The 27,178-nt window shown below is 39.1% G+C and overlaps 1 protein-coding gene across 2 annotated transcripts in view; it reads left to right on the top strand.

Annotated features, from left to right (window-relative positions):
• ctnna2 (catenin (cadherin-associated protein), alpha 2) overlaps nt 1-27,178 on the top strand; it is a 329,015-nt gene that overhangs the window by 69,923 nt on the left and 231,914 nt on the right. For both annotated transcript variants that reach the window (XM_038713371.1, XM_038713372.1), the window contains exon 7: nt 22,070-22,273. In XM_038713371.1, the coding sequence (XP_038569299.1) occupies nt 22,070-22,273 (204 nt within the window). The remainder of the gene's footprint in view (nt 1-22,069; nt 22,274-27,178) is intronic.

Raw genomic sequence — 27,178 nt, 5'->3', positions numbered from 1 at the left:
GATGTATTCCTAACTGAGGGATAGCTTTCTTGGTAATTGCTATATCAATCTGTGCACTCCTATCCTTGCTGTCTCATTTCAGGCTCCCTCTTATTTCTCTCCCACTTTCCTCTTTCTCTCTTGCACACACACAGTGTCTGGCGCTTTCTCCCTACGCATTGTCGCTCCTTCCCCCGATTTTTCTCTCTCTCTCTCTCCTTGACTCACATTGATTCGCTGTTTGAACATGTGGATGTTCAACACATTCTTCAGGTGCCTGCGAGAAACCGGCAGAGAGGAAATAGTATATCCTGATCATTGCACCGGGTGATACCTGCTGGGGAAGGTCGGACATAAACATGCACAGATGTGCAATCATGCACAGATGCGAACAGACCCCAAGCATTAATAATGGCATCGAACACAATGCCAAGTCGCAGTGTTATTGAAAAGAACCCTGTTGTGTTCAATAACACTCCACTCCCACCGTCATTTTCACCTTGCCTGAGCCACGTGTTAGCCCAGAGGTGCATCTCTAAATTATGACATCCTCTCTCTGTCGATTAAAACACTGCCTCATTCTCCATGGACATATGCGCCTGTCAAGAGAGATATGAATAAGGGAAGTAAGCTGGAGTAATGGGACATGACCGGGTATATAGAGAGGTATTGGTTTGTTTGTTGCTGTACAGTAATTAGCTACTCCCTGTTTTGTATAGATGGCAATAAGACAAGCAGAAGGAGAGTGGGAGGCATCATTGGTAAACAGGATTCAGAGATCCATACAAGTTACAGTCGGAGCTTATAGCCTCGGGTTCATGGCGATCAGCCTCTCCACTTCCTTTTTGTCCAATATGTTCAGTTTGCAGCTTTCAGGAATTTCTGGTCATAGATTTAGTTTTGTTGGACTGACGGATGTTCAGCCATGACACTTTGGCAGTTTGAATTTTGCATGTCTTTCACTATGTTGTGAAAGTACTTCAGAGCATTTATCGTAATACATGATGTTTTATTACAACATTATATCCTCAAGTAGTCCCAGACTTTCTTGGTGGGATCTCTGTTAGTATTGCATGTTAGCAAAATGCACACAGTTTTTCTTGGCTCAAATTCTCAGTTAGAAGGAAAGAAATGATTAACAGAGTGGTTAGAGTATATTCTAACCACTCTCTCTATATATATGGACAGCCACCCTAAATTAAATGGCGACAACAACCAAAGTGAATTACCTCACTGCATCTTCAGACCTCTCTCAGCATAAACTCTTGGGAGTTGATTTCTGAGAGGGTGCAGCAAATTACTTTCACTTTTTATTTTTTATTATATTTTTTTTGAGGTATCTTGTCTTCCAGTCAAGGTCTTTTCTGTAGGATCCCCACCTGCCAGCTTGCCCACTCAGCTCTGTTCAGTCTCATGGTATGCTTGCTCTTGCACATACAGTACTGTATGCACGGCACACACACACACACACACACACACACACACACACACACACAAACCAGACAGTTTGGATTGTAGCTAATTGTGTAGTTTTGCCTATAGGAGCAAAAGCAAAGGTTTCGAATGAACCCTCCTTTCATCAAATGTGTTATATTCTACAGGTACATGCACACACAGAGAAGGAAGGCTAAGAGACAGTCTCTCCTTTTAAGGCCAGTCTGCCTGTCCTTGCTCACACAACGCTTCAGTACTTTTCAAAAGGATTTGATGACTTTCTAAAATGCACTACTTCCTCCCACACATATTCTTGCACTACTCTGAACAATAATACGGGCATGCGCACACATACGTACAGAGTCCCAGCTTTTCTGCAAAGGGATGTATCTGGCAGGGAACTCCTGGTGGATTTGAGACAAAACCTAACGAAAAGATTATAAATGAGCTGCTTGTCTGATTTTCAGTCTCCATGTTGTTAAACTAAGCTGCGTACCTCTTCAGTCTGACTCTATAGAAATGCAAAGAGTTTCTTTTCTCCAGACAGAATTCTCCAAACATTACCGGTATAAACATTTTAGAGGATCTTAAACAAAGTAAATATGCTATCATAATCCTCTACAGACTTAAACTGCCAATTTTTCTGTAATCTGACATATCTTTGTGTACTGCATTCAGCATTGGACTGTGAAACTTTATATCATGCATGTGGTAAGTATCCAGAAAGCATTCATTTACATGGGACAGTGTTTTTTTTAAATAGACTGATAAACCTGAGGCGTATAGAGGGGTTGTACAGTCTCTCAGGGGATGGATGAGTCCTCCAAAGCCTGGAATGGAGATAGTGGCATTGCCGCCGGGATTTACCAGTCACACATTCAATAAATTTAATTCACAGGAGTTTAAGGCAGTAACACTTCAATTCAGAGTTGGCTGACTTAAGTTGCCTGCTTAGGTTCTGTCGATAAGTCAGTAGACACAGAGATCAGTAGATACAGATACAGATCAGGATAAAAGGTTTAGAATTTGTTATGTTAAAGATCATAAAGTCAGTTGTTGACTGGGTTGTTTAACAAACACATAGGCGGATGGATAGATATATAGAGTTTAAAACATTTAACTTCACTTTAGCTGAAGTTGAAGCAGCCAAAGGAAGTACTGACTTCGAATTAATAACACAAGATCAATTGTGTGCTACTATGCTTCAGCAGGACTCTGTTCCCCTGATACACTGTGCTTGATTTTTTCTTTCCTTGCCCCTCAACTTTGGGCAGTCATAAATATACTTGAGCAGACCATCAAGGATTTCAATAGGCGAGGGAAACCAACCAATAGCCAAGCCTGCATGTTTGAATAGTGCAGCATTCAGAAACTAAATCTAATTTCCCCCTGTGGCTTCCACAATGGAAGAGATGCCCCTTATTCCGGATCTATGTTTAAGAAGCACTAATGCACCAGCGAAGTTGCTTAGATGAGTGTAGCTTTGTTGACAGGCCAATTTAGCTGTCATTTTGAGATAATGGAGTGTTCGGTGGCAGTAAGTAGATGCGCATACAGCGATGATCCAGAGCCCAGCTCTCCCAGATCCTAACTGAAAGGCAGTTCTTCTCCTCTGGTTCTTTATTGTTTTCCAATTCTTAAGCAAAAACAACTGCATGTTGTCTAGTTATCTGAATGTTAAAAAAAACTGTTTAAAGCAGTCTCTTTCATCCGACAAAACACAACTGAAAAACTTCCCTGAAGGACAAGGAGGTGTTCTCATTATTTAAGTTCTCATTAAACTCGTGTTTTGAGAATCTCAAGGTCTAACACCGTGGGTTCACTTTTAGATTGTGAATTGAAAAGAAACTGTTTCTTAAATGATTGACTTGACATAGAGTCAGATGATGCCTCTCCTCTCATCAGCATTGCTTTTATCATGACTTCTTTTACAGCAACGACACTGGCTGCTCTCTGTCATACTCTTGCTTTCCCGGCATTATGTCTTCATCTTGTTATTTCCACATCTTTTGCCTTTATCTCTTTTACGTTCTTTTAAATCTTGTAATAGTGCCTTCTAAAGCATCCACAGTGTGTACATCGCCACTTTCAGCCTCAATGGCATCCGATAGAAAGTAGGTCTTGGCTGAAGGTTGAGAGTTTCTACCGCGTCTTGCAAAAGCTGCATCTTTGCCAAGACCGCTGGCTGCCTGTTCCCATTGCATCTCAACACAAATACCCAGTGGCACATTCACTAGTAGATGCTCGGCTGATACAGCCCTTCTCATTTAGCAAATCATGTGAAACCCAAACAAACGATTGAACATCAAACAAATGGCTGTAAGTTTAGAGTTAAAGACCATGATTTCACTGAGCTAAAGCTTTTCATGCTTTGCACATAAAAAAGTGAGCGATGTAGAAAATATTGTTTGCAAATGTACTGCTAGTCTTGTTCTTTTGTGCTGCCATTGCATCAACCCTTAATTCTATTAAATGCTGGTTCAGTGGGGTGTCCTGGATCAGTCTGGTAGTACAAATGACATGCCTGTGTTTCATGCTGTGCTGCCACCTTACTGTCTGCTATTTCAACATTTGTTCTTCACTGTGCTATCAAAGGTAATTTAGTTTTGAGGGAAGCTGACAGCTCTTCTAAGATTAACATTAGGGGATCATATAAACATCCATGAAAAGCGTCATTTAAAAATGAGCCAGAGGTAGAGGGCTAATTTTTATCCTGTGTTCCTAGGCAGATGTTAAAGACACCCTTACATCCATTGTTACTCATTAACTCGCATTATGTGTATCCTTGAGGTCTAACATATGTGTTGAATGCAATTCTCTCATTAAATATTTGCAAACCGGATGTTAAGTGTTTTAAGTCTTGCATTGTTTACATCCATGGTTATTAGCCAGCAGCCTTATTCTTCCCTGACTTTCATTGCTTAATGCTTGCAAACAAACAGCATGCATTGCAAATAGCGCAAAAATATCAGATAAAGGGGAAAAAAGAGAGAAACGTTAGATATGCTGTGGGGTATATATATTAAAGATTAACAGTAGGAGATGCAATAAAGAATAAGCAGCAGAGGGATAAAATGATAATAATTACACACTTACATCTGTTGTCACCTGTTTGATCTGTCAGTCACAGCTGTACTGCAAAGTCGGGGGTATTTATTTTTTCATACCTTCCTGACATTTCACCGTGTGTATGTGGTATATGACAGTTTCAAAGTGGGGAGCTGTGTGGGAAGGGGGCTCTCTCCTTGTCACGTGCCTTCATGTTGTCCGAGTAGAAACAGTAGAGAGAGAGAGTTGTAGAGCTTATACGCACTGTTCAGTGCCAAAAACAGCAAAGAAGGCAATGAAAAGGACACAAGGTTGTCAACATTTTTCATAAATCAGGAGAAATACCGGAAATCATGAGAATTGTGACCCCTAAGCCCAACATGCACCCAACATACACTAGTCCTGTAACGTTATTCCCACCACAAGCAGTCACTGACAAGGCACTCCTTTTGGTGAGCGTAGCGAGATGGTGGATGAGTGAAAGAAGTTTAGCTATAAATGTGCGGTGTAGGCTACAGTGTGTCAGCGAATAAAGGCTGCAGCTAAAGCTCCGGTGCATGTTGTTAACCAGCTGCTGGAAAAGAGAGGGGTGATCGTTGTTGTGTTGTAGATGATGTCACGCAGTTTCATACGGCGTTGCTTGCCTTAGTTTAGGGAATTCAGGAGGAGTGTCTGTATTTTTGACGGTAGTCTTACCGGCATGTTGTCTATATACCCTGATATACCGTAATATGGACCAAGCCTACTGAGAAAGAGTAGTAAATATCAAAGCCTCATGTTCTAGGGGGAATGATATTTCCAGTATATGAATGAAGGATTTCTGTGTCATACTGCACATGGGACTACATTACACATGATAGTCATACATATAAGATCCTCTGACAAAGAAACTGAAAAAACACTGTATATTTTAAGTATATCTACTCACATAGGGTGGGGACATGTTGTATAACAAGTCATTGTTACATAATTAAGTTTTGCTCCTGAAATCCCAAGTTAAGACGGAAAAGTAATAAGTCAAATTGTTAATGTATTGGCCAGTAAAACTATTGGCTAGCATACCATTGTACTCATCACCACGAACACTCTGCTGGAACAGTTTTTCTACATAAAACCTCCATGTGGTTAATTTTTGGACTGTCTGCATTATTTGTCATGTAAAAGACCAAACTGGTTAAGAAAGGGGTAATGAAACTGAATGATTAGACTTGCTTACAATCTGTCTGAAGCTTGCACTTTTTTGTCCTAATTGCACTCTCTATGCTTCTATACTCCTATCTATTTTTTTTCTTCTAGCTAAGTAATTGTGTCATCTATCTACATTGACAAGGATGAGTACAATGTTACACTGACCTATAGCTACAATACACTGACCAACACCATGACCATAAATTCCAGGTTGGAAAAAATATGGAATCTTTGTTTTGCTTTTCGTCCCTATGTTGTTGTTTATTATAGTGGAAATGTTTTTTTGTAGTCCCAGAAGTCATTGTATGAAGTGATGATTTTGAGGATGGCTGATTTGGAGAAAGGGGAGCGAGGGCTGGAACACTGGGAGGGACAGAGCCAGTGTCTAGCAGAACGATTTCTATTGAATGGGTGGCGATGAGTGAGGTTTGGGGTTATCGTTTTGCTTCACAGAATTTGAAGAAGCATAAAATGAAATGAGAAGTGTATTCATATTCAAATGGAGGCAAGTCCCCATGTGCCTGCATGCTTTTCAATTATGGGGATATGTATATTTATGTCTGCTCCAGAGGAAACTGGACAGGGCCCCCCGATGCTTTTGTATGGCTGAGCATGCACTGGTATGTTATTCAGATGACAGTCTGAGGCCTGTATTTGTATTGTTGGGCTTACAGATGAAGAATTTTCATTTATGTTCCATAAATACATACCTACCTTCAAATATGTATAACTCATACATACATATATAATAGTTCTTTTTGATGCATCTGAACCAGTATTTTCTAATACATACATACACAAAAAGTGATACATAGCTGCTTGATGAAGAATTCAACAGCATTGTGCATGATTTCAACTGTTCTCACTGGTGTACCTTGTCTCACTGCCAGCCCACAGGTGAAACAACCCACCAGGAAAAGTTCTAGTACTCCAGATTGCCAGTTCGCCCCCAGGCGCGCATGTAAAAACCTTCAGCCTGCATTCATGACTGTCATAGATCTCTCTCTCTCTCTCTCTCTCTCTCTCTCTCTCTCCTTACTTCTGTTGCTTCCTGTGTCACCTAGCTTCTCTTCAATGTGTGAATAAATATGTATGTTAATTTCTTTCATAAGCAAATCAAAGGGGAAACAAATATGCTATAAAAAAAGGTTTCTAACAGTTGTCTTAATCAGTAGACATGTTTCAGTATTCATATTCCCAAATGTTGAATGAACAATCCCAGATCATTAGTTTATCATTTTGTTGTACAGATTTTGGGGTTGTTTGACTTAGACTGCAGTATTTATTACATATCATTCTTAATACGGAGTAGTGTTATAGTACTTGAGATCAGTCTTGTCTAGAGACCACTTTTTGAAGGTCTTGCTCTTGTCCCGGAATCGGCCACATGTTGTTTTAAATTCACTCACCTTGCTGCAGCTATGTCCAAGTGTTACTCTAGGACATCACTGTTTTTGTGGTTATTGGGTGTAACGGAGCACATTTCTGATCACACCCACTTACACCAGACAGTGGTGCTGAGTGTGGTCAGAAGGGAAAATGCTTCAACCAGCGAAGGGGCAGTAAAACATTGCTTTTGTGCATGGTGTCTTATTTTTTAATTAGGTGACTAGTTTTGTCGGTTAGTTCAGTTACTTGGAAGGTAAATATTTAGTAACAGCTAAACTCTACATAATAGTTTTTGTGTGGTGTTTTTCATTCAGTGATGAGTCCATCTCCACTTAGTGAACACACTATTATGCACTAAGTTTGAACTTAAGAACAGCTGGTGCAACCAGCTCCTGACCTCTACAGACGTCTATTTCTAGTAATCCGGTAAGCTCTTCACCATCAGGCCCTCAAAGACATACACACACAAAAAAAATCAATCTGTGATCCCATAACTGTCTGTCAGTGAAATATACAGTGCTGCAGCACCTACAGTGAATCTAAAAACCCTTGCTACTGTGTGTCTGATAGCACAGCATATGGATATATGGTGTCATGGCAACACCTCTTGCTACGTAGACAGAGTGTGCTTACTGTGTGTTAACGTCATTAGCCTGGTCACCGTGGACATTCAGATACCTTGCAGTTTTGTGAGTGGTCTTAATTTTCATTAAGACACAGGGACATCGGTCTGACACACTGCTACATAGAGCATGAGAGGGTCCACTCAAGCTCCCGCTGGGTAATTAGTCCTCTTTTTTATCCCCTTTTCTCCTCAGCCAACACCATAGAGCAAAGGGAAGGACAAAGAAACACAAGTTTAAATGTTAATTGCGTCTTTATATCCCTGTAATTTCTAATTACCTCTTACTTTTTCATTGTATGTGCCGTAAACAGTGGTTAATGAATGGGGATTAGCAGGTGAGCCGTGATGGCAGTAATCACCCCCCCACCCCCATCCTCTGTGGCTTATTTCACACTTAATTCTTTCTTTTTTTTTTTTTACCTCAAGATGATGTGGCATGCTGCTTGTGGAAGTGTGGAGGTAGCTTGTAGCAAGTCCTTGAAAAAGCTCTTCTTGAGTTTGCCTGACATGATCTTATACATATGCTATTAATTTATTTATTTTATATATTACTTATTTTTTTACAGTTGCAAAAGCTCCAGTGGATCTTAGGGCCACTGCCAGGAATAAACTGCCATGTCAGCCACTATCTCGTAATTTCCTCTGGTGCTTATAAGGGCATCACCAGAGAGCAAGAACTCAGGCTTCAACATATGCTTGTTTCGTGTGCTCAGCTGGAGGCAGGGGACATTATACCCCGCTTCCTCCTACACACTCCAAGATCATGCAGTGCCCTCTAATGCTCCCCTCATTATGGTATTGACAGTCACAGCCTGGAGATAATACCAGCACAGAGAAGCTCGCTGGTTGAGGGGGCAATGTCAACCAAGTAACTGGATGACTGCACATGTGTAATATAAGGATTTCTGTATGAAAATATGGTTCTGGAAACAGGCAACTTATATATGTATTCTTAATAGTTAAAGTGTGAAGAGCACTCAGCCAGTAGATAAAAAAAGGTCTGTCACACCTGATGATGAGACAGAAAATGCAATATCACATTATTATATTTTTTCTTTTCCTACTGCTCTTGCTGTGAAGGCAGGCGGCTGGAAGGTATGGCACTATCAGTACTTTCACTTACTGACATCTTGGCCCCGGCTAAACTGTGAAGGCCACTGTCACAGGTATTTAGAGATTGGTTCTGAGAGTGAAGGGGTGGGGGATTTTTGTCTGTAACAAGATCTTGGGTAACACAGACTCACTAAACCTGGGCTAGAGGTCAGTTAATCGCCTCTTCTCCTTGAGCACTGTTGCAGAATCCCAGAAGACTGATTGATGTGCAGCGGTTGTCCTTGTGCTTCATTGCATTTTGTTTTGTTTGCTGTCGTTAGAAGGCGAACATAATCACTACCACTTCTATCAATGAGTCTCTCTTAGGGACATACAACCTGGATATTGGTACCAGTGTATACCATTTCTCTTCTTTGAGGCTTCTATAAGTTACCCGCTTAGGTAAATCTCTGACCTAAACCTTTTTTATTGTAACAACTGGGTGTACTTCTTTATGGAATAAAAACAAAACAGCAGTGGCTACATAGGGGAAAAGCAATGAAATCTAAATAATCTGTACTATATTTACAGTGTAAGCTACATAATAATGAATTAGTTGGGTTCACAGAGAGATTCATGTAAACGCCTGAGGAATTATTTCTCTAATACAATAAATATAATTAAAATTTATTACAAAATTAAATACAGACTATCTAAACAATTGTTTCCTTTTATGGGAGTGGACTGCAGTGAACAGTAAATGATCAGCAAATGGAAAGCACTCCTTACACACTGTATTGGCTATTAGAAAGGGGAATATGGCTTAAGTGATCAAAGGTTCATCTTAAATGTGTCTCCCACATTAACAGACATCAGTTTGGCAAGTTGCTATTTTTGTGATGTTTTTTTGAGAAGTGTATTATTGTTTTCTGTAACTTGCCAAGATGTTTTTATCTTCTTATTAACTAGACTCACAGGTATAGCGAACAGACTGAATTCCAGAAACATTGATTCCACCTATCTCCCGAACACATCAAATGAGATTAGTGAGGAAGACGGCAGGTGTGCCTTTGCTGATGACCCCCAGCGTGTGTCCTTTTTTTCAACATCTGGGACACTGCTGTTCATATGACTGTCTATGTCTGTAGTACCTGCTGCTGCTTGTTCGGAATCTGCGGGATTACAAAGACACTGCTGATTGGCATTAGACTGGCTAATCAGTAAATAAAACACACTAAAACCCGCTTGCTGCTTAGTGAATTCAGTATCCCTGTGACTATTTACCTGCAGTCTATAAACAGTGTGTTGACCCTAGCTGTCTTGACATTATACGATGATGCTAAATTAATTAAGTAATTTGTTTGTGTCAGCAATATTAACAGTATTTCAAGGCTACTCCTGCTCTATCTGCCGATTTAAAAATTCTAATATGAATGTTAATTTCTCATTAGACAACCTTAGAAAGGTTAACAAAACAAATGATTAGCATTGCTGTACTTAAAATGTACTCCAGTGTGTTGATCTTTGGCATTGACGCACTGATTCAAGCAGAAAGAATGGAAGTAAAGCCCTTTGAATTTCAGCCATTGCAGAGATGGCCCTAGGGGGCCATGGGTGGTTCTTTCACACTGTTGGTGGCGGGTATATTTGGGGTGGGAGGGTGAGGGTAAAGTGACATTTCAATGACAGGAATGAGATGCAACAGGTGAGGTAGTTAAATACCCTTCAGCCAGGATGATCACCAGTTGACAGACAGCCTCATGAACATAAACCAGTGAGTTCATTGGATAATAACTGAGAGGCAGAGACCTGGTGTGATTAGGAAATTGGAATGATAATTGTCTGGGCTGCTTGAACTTGCACTAAAAGCTTCATTTGACGTGCAGTTTGCTTGCTGGCCTTAATGACTTTAACTCCAGGGGAACTGAGAGAAAAAAGTGCCTTAAGAGCAGTTTGTAGTAGAGAGGAATGTTGTTAAAAAAATACTAAAAAAAACCCACTGAATATTGCTTTATTTCATCAAACAAAAAATGTCTTTCTGAGTAAATGTGTAAAAAATCAAGGACCATTCGGATAAAAATATTCAGTATCACAAAGGACAATTTAAACCAAATGCTTTTTTTTTTTTTCTTGTATTCTTGAGATCCAAGGGTCAAAGGAAAAGATCCAATATTCCCATGCCATCACCCGATACAGTGAAATATTGGAGACTGTCTAGTGGATCGTGCCAAAACCCTGTTTCCCATTGAAATCCACCCCCACCCAATGCTCCTCTGCAGCTTACTGTGGGTCCACGTTCAGAGTCTATTGGCAGAGAGACTGGGCACTGCTCCAAGTACCATTACCTGGGCAGGCGAGGAGCCTTGTTGGCCTTATTATGCTACTGTACCGTATGATTTATGACTCTGTCTATGTGCATCTGCTTCATTAATAAACATTCGGGCACACACTCATAATTTAACCTCCACAGTTTTGAACACAAGCTATACTTCAGTATCATGTGCAACCCTGCTGAGGATCATATTCGTTTACAGTACATTTTTTTTGGTGATTGTCTTTTCAGACCCGATGCGCAGTTCACCATATAGCAGATAGCCATTCATCTATTCAAAGACAGGTGACCTTCAGTTGGTACTTAAGTGTGCCTTAAAGAAAAGACAAAAAAAGAAAACAAAAAACAAAAAAACAAAACTGCTTTTATTTTAATGTTTTATGACCCAGTGTTTCAGAGGCTGTGATGGTATCAAGGCCTAGACGCTGGCGACCGATGGAGTCCCTTTCTTAGCTCTTTTTTCCAGACCTGCCATGGCAAATATGTCTGAGCCAGGAAGAGGAAATAGAAAAATCATTGCTTTCCTACCGAGGCTGCTGTGAATTGGGGCATCATTTTGTCTGCTATCACTGTTTCACTTTTTAAGCAAACGTATCAAGGCAAAAAACTAGGAAAGAGGGAAAGCAACGAGATGTCAAACCCAGGGGGAAAGAGTTACGCTCGCGACCAGACAGGCATAGTGTTACAGAAGGGGGAGGTGGGGGCTGACAGCTCAGATGATATAAACATTCAGACAACGAGCATTTGAATATGAGTTTCAGGCATATTTTAAGGGAGCATTGCCCACAGAGAGCAACATTTGTTAATGTTATGTAAAAATGTTGATTATACTGAAAGTTATTTCTTTTCCCTAATCAAGATGATTATATGCAAAACCTTGCTATCTCCCCTTAGGTATAGTCTACATGAGGCAGGTCACATTAAAACTTGACATGATTAAACCAGCAGGATACTAGTTCAGTCATCAATCAAGATGTCCTGGCCACTGGGAATTGTCTCACTGTCTCAGAAATTGTGTGTGTAAAAATGGTACATTTAATATGGATAACTATTCTGCATTGTATTTTTATGTGGGCGCGTCGTTTCTGTTGATGTCTTTAGCTTTCTCTATCGCCCCCCCTTTTACCTCATTTCCAGATAAATAGCACTGCTCAGAATAATCATAAACTGTAATTTCTCAAACAGGCTGAAGATATCTAGAGAATAGAGTCTTACTGTTGACTGAATATGTCCCTGTTGGCAATTGGGACTTTTGTCTTGAGCTTTTGTCTTTGTTGTTTGTCTTCTTAAAGTGCAGTTATAAATTAAGACATGTACCGATCTAAGCATCAACAAGCATGTGTCTGTGCACGTGTTTTAGTGGTGGATAGTTTTAGGCTTTATTGTGAAAATGTATCCAAACTAGACGCACTGACAGAGCTCAACAGGGCGCATGCTCACTCAGGAATACTGCACATTTAGCTTGATTTCATACTGGTTATACTATTTCACTAATTTATGTGTCTTTTCCTTTCTCTGCTCCAATTGGTCCTTCTTTTCCTTTTCTCTATTAATTATTTAAGAATGCTTTACTTTTTGATTTTTAATGCAGTATTTCTGTGGTATATTCAGAGGTGGCCAGTAATGAGTTACATTTACTCCGCTAACATGTAATTTTAATGCATCATACTTGTACTCTTACTTGAGACTTTAAACTGCCCTACATTTGGATACATTCATCACGCTACTTCACTACTTATTTATTTTTATTTATTTACCGCAGTCAAGCATCCACCTGACTCTGTTAGAACAGAATAATGGCTGAATGGTAGTATGGCTAATAATTAGCTAATAGGAGCCAATACCAGCTGACATCGGGCGGAAAGGCGGGGTACACCCTGGACAGGTCGCCAGTCCATCGCAGGGCCACACATAGACAAACAACCACTCACACTCACATTCACACCTAAGGACAGTTTAGAGCCACCAATCAACTTAGGCCACATGTCTTTGGATGGTGGGAGGAAGCCGGAGCACCCGGAGAGAACCCACGCAGACACGGGGAGAACATTTAGAACCGAGGTACCCACAAACCCACGACCTTCTTGCTGTGAGGCGACAGTGCTAACCACCGCACTACTGCGCCACCCCTTTAAATAGGACCATAATTTACTAAATGAACATTGTGTTGTATTGAAGAAGACTTGAAACAAGAGATTGAGACCATAAACTCATTAGGAAAGTGTTTACTGAGGTAATTATTCAGGTGAGAAATAGGGTCATTTTACCATTATTATTTCTGATGAAACCGGACTTACCCCCTGCTGGCCCATTGAAAGAATGCAGATTTAGGGGACCTCCACGTTCGACTCAGTTCTCTGACCGGAAGCTTCCCGCTTGCTACAGATTAAAAATTAGCGCACTGTGCAGCCAGCCCCGTCTTATCACAGGGTGTCTGACTGATACCGATGCTTTGTCAGGCTTTCTCAGTGTTGGTATTTGATGCCATAGGACACAGAGCTGACAAAGAGCAGTCTCTGTCGAGTTAATGCTAATATTTTATTAATAAATAGCTACACAGTATGTCATGCTTAAAAACTCCCCCTGCTTTCTGCCTTAATGTAAATATTCAAGCTAACAATATACAAGCAGTCTGCATTTCACTATGCATGCTAATTAATGTAGCCTTATGAATATAGACCAAATTATGCACACACAAAACTACTCTTATTTCATGTGGATGTGACTGATGTAATGTTTCAACCACAGATGATCTTCCTCAGGTAAACGTGAAGAAATGAACACACCTGTATTTATTAGGCAGTAAATTATGAAACATCACGGAATTATCCCCTAATTTGAGTTGTTTACCAAATCATAATTTAATATTGGAGACAACAAGAAAATAATTTATATTTTTAAACAATCTTTACTTATTGGAGTACTAACAGACAATAACTTAATGCAATACTTTGCAATCACACTTGATGGACACACACTGGGAATATTGTCCTGGTGTATATGTGGCATTTTATCTAATCAGGAGATAATAACTGGTCATTTCATCACAAATAAATACATCAAATAAATGTATGACCGAAACGCAAAAGTTACTCACTACTAAGTCATTTTTTAGTAAATTCTTTTGTTCTCTTATTTTAGTAGTTATTTTGAGGACCACTTTTGCTTCTACTTGTGTATTTGTTTTTGCAAAGAGTACTTTTACAGTTTTGGGCAACAGTACCCACCTCTGGGTATATTTACCGTCCAGATGACATTTTGCTGCATTCCCCAGCAACACATGTTTACAACACAACATGTAGCAACAAAAAGGACAATACCACTCAATTTAATAATTCATATAGTCCTCCAAGGGCCAGTGGATTACAATTACAGGCATTAACTTCTTTTCCAAAGTCCAGTAAAACTTTTTATTTCCTGTTTGCGTCATGCAACTGAACCCTACACTAATGAATATCTTAAAAGACTAAAGACAAAAAAATGTTTTAACTTTTGTGTATTACTTTTTTGAATGAATGAATGCATTTCACTCAGATTATCACCTCTATGATTATTTTACATTTTATTCTATTTTACTTATTTGATATTTATCTTAAACGTGTATTTTGGTCTTTTCAATGTTTTCTTGCTTTTATCTTGTATTGTTTTTGTATTATTGTCCTTTGGGTATTATTGTCTTTACACTTGTTAAAGCAATTTGCAACTTTTGAAAAGTGCTCTACAAATAAAGATTATTATTATTATGTGATCGCTCACATGTCAGGCATTTAATAGCCCTGGGACAGTGAATTCTGGTCATTTACCGGGGGTACTTTTCAAGAAAGTGATTAAAATAATTAATATATCAAATGAAAACAACCTTGTTTTTTAAGATGTCTTGTTCGCGTGCTGGGCTCATGCACATACTAAACGGCAACACATTTTTAATATTGTTTTATAGGTATTATGTTATTAGTTGTTATTGCAAATTAACATTAAACTAATGCTGCTATAACGCTTGTCTTATCAGATAGTTGTAGTTTTCTTCTTAGCTGCAGTGTTGTCAATGGGATTTAGATTTGAGTGACAAAGGTGTCTTTTCCTGTCTCTCCTTGAACTCTAAAGCATTTGAAACTTCCATCATGACGGTAGTACATGGTGTGTTTTATTAACCACCAATACAGTGGACTCTGTTGTTAGCTAATTGACGGTTCAGCTGGCACCACAATGTTTGATTGCAATCCATTTATTATGACTTTTTTGTGATTGAACATAATTACACATGGCTGCATGGTCCAAATCACTTTTAAACAGTTTTTCCTCTGATTACCTATTTAGCAATTAACCAAACATTTTTTTTCTGCCACATTTTGAGTTTAAAAAGCAATTTGAGGAAAACAACGTTTTTCTTGAAGAAGTAGCAGTTGTGGTTTCTTGCGAATTTGAAATGGCTGAGCTCCTGAATTCTGAGGTGTATAAGAGATTCTGTCTATAAGCACAGAGGTTTTGTCTCATCTAGTGATTTGATGAAAAAGTAACAGAATCATTTTTTTCTCACAATTTAATCAAGAAATGACTTCGATGAATTGATTACAATTTTAAAAAAAAAACGAAACTTCTCAGTGAAACAACTGGAGCTTAACATTTTGTTTAATTTAACTGTTGTTTTGTTAAAGTGCTTAACCATGGATTGGTGGTTTTGTTTTTTTCCTCCCATTTTTTAGGTGGACCCACAAGGCTTAGTAAAAGTACTTTTCATATTCCACATGCTATGCTTATTCTTAAAAATGTTTTCATTTTTATTTAAGACCCTCTCTAGGATTAAATGAAACATTCAGCGCAGTTTAGTAGATGGTGTCCTGTAAGGGTCAGATACATAGTCAGATGTCTCTTTGCTCAGATGTCCTACTTTTTTGGGTATAAAACATTCATAACTACCCAGTTTAGCGTACTTTAAAACATGGTAAAGGCTGACCCTTAAAATATTTAGCGTGCTCCAAGAGGTCTACCAGCTGGACGGATGGATGGAAAAATGATTACACAGCCATATGTCAGGATACATGTGCATATATCATTTTATTTATCTTTACAGGATATAATACTAAGAGCAAAAGCCAAAAAGCTGTATACTATACTTCATTACAATCAAGAATCTGGTCATCGTAATGATGGCTTATTGTAAAGTGGAAGTATTCATTGGTACGAGATAGACACACAGAATAAAATAGCACACATCTACGCTAATTTCGCTGGTGTATGTTATATACCAGTCCTGCTGCTATGATTTAATAATGTGGAGCAGAGATTTCGGGACAATCTGCACATACTGTATCTTTCCCGAGCGAAGTGCTTGGAGCTTTGCCTACAATCACATTTAGACACAGAAGGCAGATTGCTGCAAGTGTAACTATTGGATTGTCGGTTTTGAAAAGTTACTAAAGTTGGGCAACACAGTTAAACTCCATCCATCCAAGCCGAAACTTGAGTATGTTATCATATGTGCCAAGATATAATGTTGTTAGTCACATGATCGCACTTGTAAATGGACTCAAATGCACCCTCTCATTTGTAGATTTATTTTTTTTCTTATTTCTAATTGACAATTGGTGGTTTTAAAGCGACTGAACTAATCCACTGTAATTTTCCACTACCACACAAGCTGGCCTTTTCAAAGCTGTTTTGGTTGCCTTCCACTGTGTGACAATAGAAGGCCAAACCATAACCCTGAGTCAGGCACTCTTCATTAGGTTAATCAATCAGAGAATGGGTTATGACTAATGCCCCTCCTGGGCCAGTGTGGGCAGTGCTTTGTCAAACAGCGTAATAGTCACAACCAAATAGCCCTTGAACCCAGGATTAGGGGAGCCAGAGGCATTACAGCTGCACGTTCAAGACTTTGGTGAACTTCCCTCTTAGACAAAGTAGTTGTCATCAAATATTGGAAAGTCCTGGAAGGAACGTTTGAAATACGCTGATGTGACATGTGCCCTGTCTCAGTGGTTGATGCCCCAAAGTAGGGTCAAAGTAATAACCTCACCCTTTGTGGGGCAAACATAATGTTGCCTCTGGCTCTGATACACTGTCAAAATCAACATTCACATTGAATTACAGGCTTAAAGCCTGGCCTAGAATTGAGGGGGGAAAAAACTTTTTATGAACTCTTTCATCAGCCTGTAGGTGAGATCTGTCATAAAACTACATTATATCTTTTTTTCCCAAACCATTTGGAAATCTGGAAACCTTTTTAATATAAAAACAAGGTAGGAGGTGAGTGCATTTCAGTTAGCTGTACAGTTACATTACACAAAAGCAAAGAGTACATTTGAGATAAGTGTACTCTCTTAAAGGAGTTTTGAAATGTTTCAAGATTTTGACATTCTGCATTGAAAGGCTTTAGTGTGTCAGCAAATACGGTCTGCTGAATTATCCTTAAACAATACACCAAATCCCCATTTGCCAATCACACTGCTCAGAAGCTGATTCTGTTCTGTTAACTTTCACAAGAGGGGAATAAATGAAAAATAAAAAATAAAAAAAAACTTTGTAAAATATCATTGTACCACAGAACATGTGATGAACATGTATGAATGAGTGATCTACAAAGGAAAAAGTCACTGTGAGGTGCCGCACTATAGTGAAACATTAGCTTGCAATCAGATGGCAGAAGCTTTGAATTTTATAGGCTTTGATTGTGGCAATTTTTCTGTCTGCTTCTCAAACTGTGTAATTATTTACTGGGTGGACTTTTAAAGCAAGCAGCAAACAGCAAAGTAATTGATAATGAGGTTCAAAGACAACAAAAGTCTCAAAAAGTGAGTTTAACACTGTGAGACTCATTGTAGTAACTGATAGTATCAGCCATGCTTGTGAGCTTCTTGGAGGGTGACTTCAGCCATTGCCAATTACCTTGAAAACCTCTCAGCCTGTGTCAACCCAGCATTTGCTACTCTTTCTACTCTGGGTATTCCCAACTCCCAGTGATAATTGCAAGCTGACATCCTGTGTGGAATAACAATTGAGATGTGTGAGGGATTTTCTCAGTTTCCGTTCATGTTCTTTTCTTCTTTGCGTCTTCCTTTGTTGCCATCCGCTGGGTATTGAGCTCTGTTGTGTTCCTTTTTTGCATTCTTCAAGCTGTAATTTCTGATGTAGATGTCAACACAAGAGTAGCCATTCCACAACAAGGGAAGACAAGGAACAAGGGATGTCTTTTTAAATTTTCATTACAAAGTGGATCAGCTTAATTGGAGCTAACCAATGTCACGCAGCCTTTCTGTATATTTTCTTTCTGTGTCTTACAGTATGTGGAGTTGTATAGCCTTCTTCCTGTGATTATGTCATCCATATCTTATGGTTTGGACTGAGCTTTTAATTATGAAAGACTATCGCGCAATTACTGGATCCATACAATTTTGAGATCTGTCCTTTAATACAGAAAAAACAATGGCATTTATAAAAAAAAGAAACATGACTATAAGTAGCTGTTGCCAGTTAAAAAAAACAACAAAAACATGACCACTTGACCATGATCTCACTTGTCTTATTACATTTTATTTTATAATTGTCTTGATTTAAGACGTTGATTTTTGAGTTTTGATTTTTTTTGGAAAGGGTTGATTACGAGGCTCTGTGTCAGAGGGTGATACTAGTAAGAGCAAACGTTAATCTGTATTTTTTGGTGAAATGAGCAGCACAAATACATTACTTAGACTTAGAACTTAATCAGTCAATTGAGAAGCTCTATCTAGATTTCATCTTTAGGATTCCAGTACACAGACAGATCTGTGACACAAAACTGGAAGCAGCTACACTTGTCTAATTGGCATGCTGTACTTTTATTTAGCACCTGTAGAGTTATAGTAAGAGGATTTCATTTATTATAGCACCTTTCATAGAGCAAGTCACAAAGTACTTTACAGAAGTAAAATAATAAAACAGTATATGTAATAAGAGGTACCAAAAATAAAGAAACAACTACATTAGTTATAAAAAAATAATCAATCAATGAAACATAATCAACAACAACAAAAAAAACTGTTAAATAATCAAGCAATAAAACACAAGCAGCAAACCGCATTAAAACTGTGAAATAGTCAGTCAATAACACAAAGGCATTAAAAGGTTCACCGGAGCCTGAAAGAAGCACTCCACAACAATAATAAAATTATGTTAACTTATTTTTTTACGCTATACTTCAATCAACTGTTCACTTGTGTATTGATTATTGCAACACGACGTATTGAATATATGCTTGCATACACTAATATTAGCATAGGTGGGTTTTTACACAACAAATCAGTCTATAATCTTTTTTTCCCCCCCACATTATGCTTTTCCCCGCTGTACCACACAGCAGAAATAGCGTAAGGTAATTATATTAAATATAGGTGAGATTTGGTGAATGGAACATGATGAGTACACACACACTAAAATATATATTTCCATTCAAAGTCTGCATGAAACAATGTACATTAAGGCTGTGCATTACCCATGGCTTGATGTTTTAGGCTTCCGTCATGGTTTCCTTTTTGAAACTCTGTGTGAGTTACATCATGAGCTTTCAAGGTCATTCACTATTTGGGATCTCGCTTGTTGTAGACCAACTCTCAGCAAAGTTTAGGACAGAAAAAAAAAACTTGTAAGTCAGATTGCTTGTCTTTTATGTTGAACCACTATTGATTGTCTTTCTCTCAGACTTTTTTCCCCCTGTTCTTCTCTGCATTTTCATCCCTTCTATCTCGACCTCCAATCTTGTTTATTTTTTCTGTAGCCCCAAACTTTCTCATCCTTCCCCCTTTTTCTGCAAAACCTTGTATGTATGGCATTTTCTTGCCATTTTCTTGCCAGCTGAAGATGAAAAGTAGGTTATCCTTGGTGCTTGCACTCTTGCACCTTATATGTTATTGTGCATCATTTGACAGTCTGTCACCCTGCCCCAGGATTAGACTGGCTGAGGAGAAACCAAACACTGCACCTTTGCACCGTGCTATGACACAACACTTTCAAAACTCGCCATGGATGCCACAGAGTCACATCTTATGGCTTTTCTCCTCTGAGTTATAGGTGAATGTTTAGTTTATTTACAGCTTCGATGACTGAAATGCAAGTTAGGTTGGGCTGGGGCGCCGAAGCATTAGAATCCTTTATCTGTTGGCTTTGTTGAACCTTAGGATAGAAAGACTAAACTTGAATTGCTTTTAGGTAAATGTTTCCCTGTGAAACGATAGAAAGAGAATATAGACAATGGTTTTCCGTAAATTGCGTGGCACATGTTGTTGTTCTACCCCAAGAATCTGTGTCTCAATTTACTGGTCTATGGATTTTCCTATCTCTGCAAATTGAACAGAACAGGATAAGTCAACATTAAAATAAATGCCTTCATTACTGTTGTAATAAAGCTATATAAGCCACATAATTGCTGGGGAAAGCTTTAGAGATAAACACATATGTGTTTTGCTCTATATAATACTCTATCAGTTAGAATCATATGCATAAAAGCATTTTTGCCTCTAGGTGAGATTGGGATCTGAGTGAGAAAAAGATAATAGGACCTTCTGTAACAAATTATATTGTTATTCATATAAAACTACCTTCTACTACCATCTGCGTTGTTATTTCTTGTGTCTTGTGCCCTTGAGTAATATTTGAGGTGTTACTGAGTAACACAGTATGCAGGGTCACTGTACCTTGCTCACAAAATAAATCCTTAACACTGTGTTTCCATCTCATCAATGTGAGCTGTTGCTCTCTCACAGAACACACAGTAAATGGTGCCAACTGCATCAGCCCAAAATGACCTCATGCTGTTTGCCTTTGTAAAAGCTACAGTATATGCACTATGCTTTCTGGATTTTCTAAAACTTCTTAGAGCAACTTAGTTTCTATGGATATACAGTAGCTGAAGAGGCCAGCATGACATTGCCCCTTAAAACCGTCATGCCATAAACCACCATGACTGCTACAGTTAAATAGTATGTGCATAATTACCAAGTCATTTCCCCAAATGCAGAGGTCATAGAAAAGAATCTAAATAGAAAATAATCTAACAATATATGGGGTTTCACATTGTGCTTGAGAGTTCGATAATAAAAGACAAGCTTTAAGGAACAACCAGCCCTGAACCTTGCAAAGCAACAGTGAGTGAGTGTTTTAGGCCCAAAGAGATTTTGGGTGGAGCATCCCCTGGAATTTAATATCTGCCCTGTCTTCGACCTTCTCTATGTACTCCGGGTTTTGGGATGTTGTTGTACCGATTCAGCCTCATTCTGTACTACAATTTGCATACATCTCAATACATTTGTAAAAAAACCTTGGATATTTGACTTTTGCTTGCCAAGGCATTGAAACGCTTTGGCAGCAATTTATGTTCTATGAGCACACATACCTCTACTGTGAACTTATATGCACTTCTAAGATAGATGTTCATATTATTATAATTTGTCGCGTGGCCAAAAACTAATTTAATTGTGGGTGTTTTAACAAGATTATGCTTTTTTAAATTTTTCTTCCATTTTGTCCTTGTAGGCATTTATTACAAAACAATTTGAGGAGAGAAAAGCAATTTGAAATGTAAAGATTTCAGATGGTTTCAGACATACTTAAAATGGTGTCTGTTACTGTGCTAGGGTTGTATTTTCCATGCATGTAATCATTTTGTTTAAATCTGTTTCAAAATAATGTGTATTTTTTTTCATATGCTGCATACCTGCTTTGGAAATTTTTTGCAGCAAGAGGCACATTGCCGTACTGATTTGAGACGCTCTGCTCCACTAATTTGTGTTAAGCCATTTAACTTTTTTGTCTGGTTAGCTGGCTCCCAGCATGTTTATGTATGTGGCCAGCTGATAATGCTGCTGTTCCTCTTTGTTATCTGACTCTCTACATGCAATTGCTGCTGTCTTGTACCAGAGAGATACTGTCACAAAATGCACTAAATCAAAGCATCATCAAATCATGATATATGAATTATGGCTTATCGCAGGATACAGTTTCTCAGTTTGGTCCGTATGCCGGATGGGCCCGTATTACGGTCCTGACCTTTTATTTGTCTTCTTGCCCTACAGAACAAGATCATCCTGGACCCTCTGACATTTAGTGAGGCTCGTTTCCGGCCCTCTCTGGAGGAGCGCTTGGAGAGCATCATCAGTGGTGCGGCACTAATGGCTGACTCTTCCTGCACACGCGATGACCGCCGTGAACGCATCGTGGCTGAGTGCAACGCTGTTCGACAGGCCCTTCAAGACTTGTTGAGCGAGTACATGAACAACGTGAGTTGCGGTCTGATGGCTTGACACTCATTAGCGAATTGCAATTGCACACATTTCATTCATTTAAACACACCATGGAAACAGACACAGATGCCGCTGATCTCCTTTGACTTTTCTACTTAATCCTAACTACCCTTCTCTGTCTGTCGACACATTCACTGGTCAGTTCTTCTTCTTGTTGAAATACAGAACGAAACATCTCTCTCCATTTTATCTCATGTTATATATTTCTCTCATGATACTTAACACCTCAAACCAAACACCAAGCGTTACACCTAAAGTAAAAGCCTTCTTAATAGGCTATCTCAGTCTTACTCAAGCAAACTGATGTATTTTGTGTGACATATGGAGCTCTATTTTTATGGGCAGTGCAAAAGCCATTGCAAGCCATGTTCCAACAAGTTGGTTCTTTTCTCACCTTGAATTGCTTTTCGACAGTCTCTTTGGTATTTTTGTTATTAGAGTAGTGCGACAGGTGCAACGGTGGGAGGATATGAGGCAGTGAAAGATAAGGTGTTGGTGAAAATCAGCGCTCTGATGTCCTGAGAATAGATGTCCGAGGACCAGGTCTCTTTTCACTGTAACATCCCTTTGTTGATCATTTCAGGATCCGTCAGCAAATGCAAGTGACTTTTTAACAGAAATACACTACAAATACAAAATAATGTTGAATGATATGAAACAATCACTCTTTTGATCACTTGAATGTAAACATACCCAAATGCAATGAAATGCATCATTATTAATCACTTTAGCGAAGCAAATTGAAGGCAACAAGCAAGTTTTGTGGAACACTGCGAGGCAAAATAAAAATGCACCACATAATGCTTGGAAATATGACAAGATATGACTTTCAATACCTCCCAAAATGTAAATTCAGGTTAAAAGGGCACATTATGGGACTTTGGCTACATACGGCGCTGGTAATATCATATGATTGCATGTTGCGACTGACAACAATAATGTTTTCCTTCTCTGAGCAGCCTTTTGTCTCCATTTGGTGAGCCATTTTCCTCATGCACCACTGTGATTGGCACAGCTGTTTAAAGGTTATGAGACTGGCCAAGACAATGATTAATCATCACACACATCCAATTTATATTCCACTTCAAGACCCCTTTGTGAGCTGCAAGCTGTGTGAGCTTAGTCTACACAAGCGAAAATAGTAGATGCACTTGGATACACTGTCTTTGACTTTGTTCTTTGTGTGTTAATTCTTTGTGCTGGACTTAGAACCAAATGTACCTTTTACTGAGACTTCTGAAACTTTCAATGTCAAATCTACTAAATGTCTGATCTCCTTTTATCATCTTAAACCAAGTGTTAGACCATTTATGCCAATTTACTGTAATGCCAACCAATTGACAGAAAAATGGTCATACAGCATGACCTTAGTTTCATTCATACATGCAAACCACAACTGCAGAGTAAATGACATCCATGATGATAAAGAATAGCCTACTCTGTGTTCATACACAAAGAAAGAAGGGTATAGAGGGGAACATTTTTATCTATTCAACTATCTTTACTGAAAGAGGTGGGGTTGAGGATGACTTTGTGGCATGACGTAAAGACTGAAATCTCTGCAATTTCTTGTCGTTTCTGACAATTTGATAAACAAATAATATCCACAACCTGGAGGAGTAAAGGTATAATTTAGCATAAAAGCATAGGGCTAATGTTAGTGTTTTCATTATAAGTTCAGATCATACTACTGGATACTATATAGCATGACATTAGTAGCCTGTAATATTAATTCCAGTTGGACAAAACAGCAGTTTGATTTTTGTGGATTGTTTTCAGTCATTAAGTTATTGTGCATTAAAAATGCTCTACATTGTGGTTATTCTCTCATTTGTTTATGTTTATGCAATTAAAGAGATACAAAGTGCTGTAGCGCCTCAATATTTTTTTAATCACCCGCCTACTCCAGGCTGTGATTGGTCGTCATGGCTCACAGGCTAGTGTCCACAAAACCTGATACGGAGAGGGCAGAGAAGAGTACCAGTGCCGGTACACCAAAGAGTAAAATGTCAAAGTGCCAGTACCAGTGAATACATGGCTTTTATATTTGGAGAAATCAGAGGAAGTCATCTCTCCCATTAGCACTAGCTTCGTAGTGGATCATTCAGGTACTGTCAAACTAATGCAGCAGCTGGTTTAATAAATCCAGTGCCAGCTGCATTTGTAAAAAAACAGCGCTGTGGATGAGAGGAGAGGTGACTGCTGGAAGTCAAAGACGCTGTATTTAAGTTTATGTTCTGCTTGTTCAACAGTTCTTTGATAAATGGCTATTTCAAGCTGAGGATTTCAAGCACTCGGGTGGCACGGCGGTGCAGTGGTTAGCGCTGTCGCCTCACAGCAAGAAGGTCGTGTGTTGGAACCTTGGTAATTCCGGGCCTTTCTGTGTGGAGTTTGCATGTTCTCCCCATGTCTGCGTGGGTTCTCTCTGGGTGCTCCGGCTTCCTCCCACCGTCCAAAGACACGTGGCCTAGGTTGATTGGTGACCCTAAATTGTCCTTAGGTGTGAGTGTGACTGGTAGTTTGTCTATGTGTGGCCCTGCGATGGATTTGTGACCTGTCAAGGATGTACCCCGCCTTTCGCCCGATGGCAGCTAGGATTGGCCCTGTATGCAGGATAAGCGGTTGATGATGGATGGATGGATGGATGGATTTCAAGCACTCCCCAATCATTTTGGCGTTGGTTACTTTCCTTTGGCGCTCGCTAAAACCTCTGTAGGGGGCGCCAAAATTTCCTCTATGCAGGAAAAACCCTGATAAGACAATGACATCATTGCCTATTGAATTGGAGCTTGCCATGTACATGTAGATGTAGATGCTCTGGAGGTGTGGTAAATAAAAGATTAATTAACAGTCCTCTAATTTGCTCTTTACTACCTGTTGTCGTGTCCTTCCCTTTCATCTGTTTATTATTAGTTTTGTAAACCATTACGTGGGCCTAAAATGAGAACTTGCAGGGTTGTTAAAGTGGGCATCTGAAATGGGCAATCGGTTCTGCTGCTTTGTCAAGGAGGGAACCAGAGTGCTGTGCACTAAAGGTTGATCCAGCATGTATTAAGTGTCATTTGTGTCCATTGAGCAATTGACTAGCCATCTGTCTATTGAGTGTCATGTCTCCTTCTGGCAAAAGGCCCTATGCATTACTCTATAATCTTCAACCTAATAATGTGTATTTGTTGTGGCATCTGTGCTCATAAAGTGGTCTGGAAACAATGGGCGGCTATTAGATAACGGTCCTTATTAGATTAGCAAGCCTCTCTGGTTGTGATAGAATATTAGCAATGCAACGGCTAGCAGTAGTTCTACACTCTGCCTGCATGTGTGTGTATGTGAATGCTGGTGAAAATGACCTTCATTTTGTTGTCAATGCTGTCCTTTTATTGTTGTTGTTTTAGGCTTTACTATCCTGCTGTGCTACACCCTAGATCTCACATATCACAACTTAGAGACACAGGGTTGTCATGATGCTCTGCTTTAACAACTATTTGGATATTTCAAAACAATAAATGCAATCCCTTCTAATATCCACAAAAATGTCATTCATTCAAAACATCATGGTTTGCTCAGAGTATGGTGTTAAATACCCAGAGACTTTCCCCTTTTAATTACTCATTAAAAAACTAAAATCATGTGTGTGTTTATGAAGACTAAGATGCCCTTTCCCCCTCTTAAGGCACGGCAGCTTTTTGCTAAAGTAATTGTGGCTTGGTTCATTAGGCCCATGAGTTGTGTTTTAGAGGCTACAGCTGGGAGATTGCTGACAGCCCCTGGCTGTCCTAGCAAAGAACAGCGAGTAAATCACAGAGACACAAAGAACAAAATGCTTCCACTTCTCAGCTCAGCATCCCCAACGAAGGTAAATCAACAACCAAGAATGAATATGGAGAATATTGTTACCAACCCTACTCATAAAGTTTATTATTTAATGAATAATGTAGATGCTGTAAATCTAAATACATTAAAACTTTTTGTTTGTTAAGTCTAACACCTCTCTGAAAAACACCTTTCATTTAAAAAAAATCTTCATTCAGTTGTTTTAGACCTCACTGTCACATGTATTGATGGTATACATTACTGTAACCTTGGCTGAGATTTTTATATATTACTGACTGCATATAGTTTTACTGCAGTCTAATCAATGTATAAATATATAAAAATCAGCTTCAAATGGCAATTGCCGGGGTTCAGGCACCATAGGATCTGTGAATCATCACATCATTGCAGTGCCACATGCAGTGCACTTTGTGCTTGTGATTTCCACTTTGCGAAATATTAGACATTACCTAAAACTGACTGCTGAAAGTTAAATGTCTTTGAATAACGTCTGATCATAGGTGTCCAAAGTCATGCCAATAATTCACAAGTGCCAGTGCTAATTGCAATCTTGTTAATAATGTTGTGGACACTAAACATTCCACACTGGTAACTAAACATGGTAACAAGAATAAAGACTGGCAAGACAAAAACTAGCAAGGGATTGTTTATACTTTTGTGTTTCATCTATCGATCTATCTATCTATCTATCTATCTATCGGTCAATGAAGTAGATTGAAAAAAAGTCGTTATCGCAGAAACATCTAGAGATATGTTACCAGCTGCCACTCTGACAAAGTTGCTCCTGGCTGTAAAGTAAAAGTCCTTTTGTTCAAAGTTTACTGAAGTAATGTAAACATCAACTTAGCTTTATGTTTCCTCCTCCTTGTTCATTCAGTCACCCCCCCCCCCCACCCCCGACACACAAATTTTTATAGGAAGCTTGAACCACAGCACAAGGTTAATCAATGTGGAAGCTGGCAATAAATTAGGTTCAAGTGACAGGAGAATGTCCATACCTGTCTCAGCTGCTGGTGATCTGTGATTGGTGACAGCAGGCCCGGCTCCTTG

The sequence above is a fragment of the Micropterus salmoides genome, unplaced genomic scaffold (genome assembly GCF_014851395.1).
Source record: "Micropterus salmoides isolate LMB-PRFRI ecotype aquatic unplaced genomic scaffold, ASM1485139v1 Ms_hic_scaffold_12, whole genome shotgun sequence".
Taxonomy (NCBI): domain Eukaryota; kingdom Metazoa; phylum Chordata; class Actinopteri; order Centrarchiformes; family Centrarchidae; genus Micropterus; species Micropterus salmoides.
Note: the sequence above shows the minus strand (reverse complement) of the source record. Positions and strands in the feature narration are given on the sequence as shown.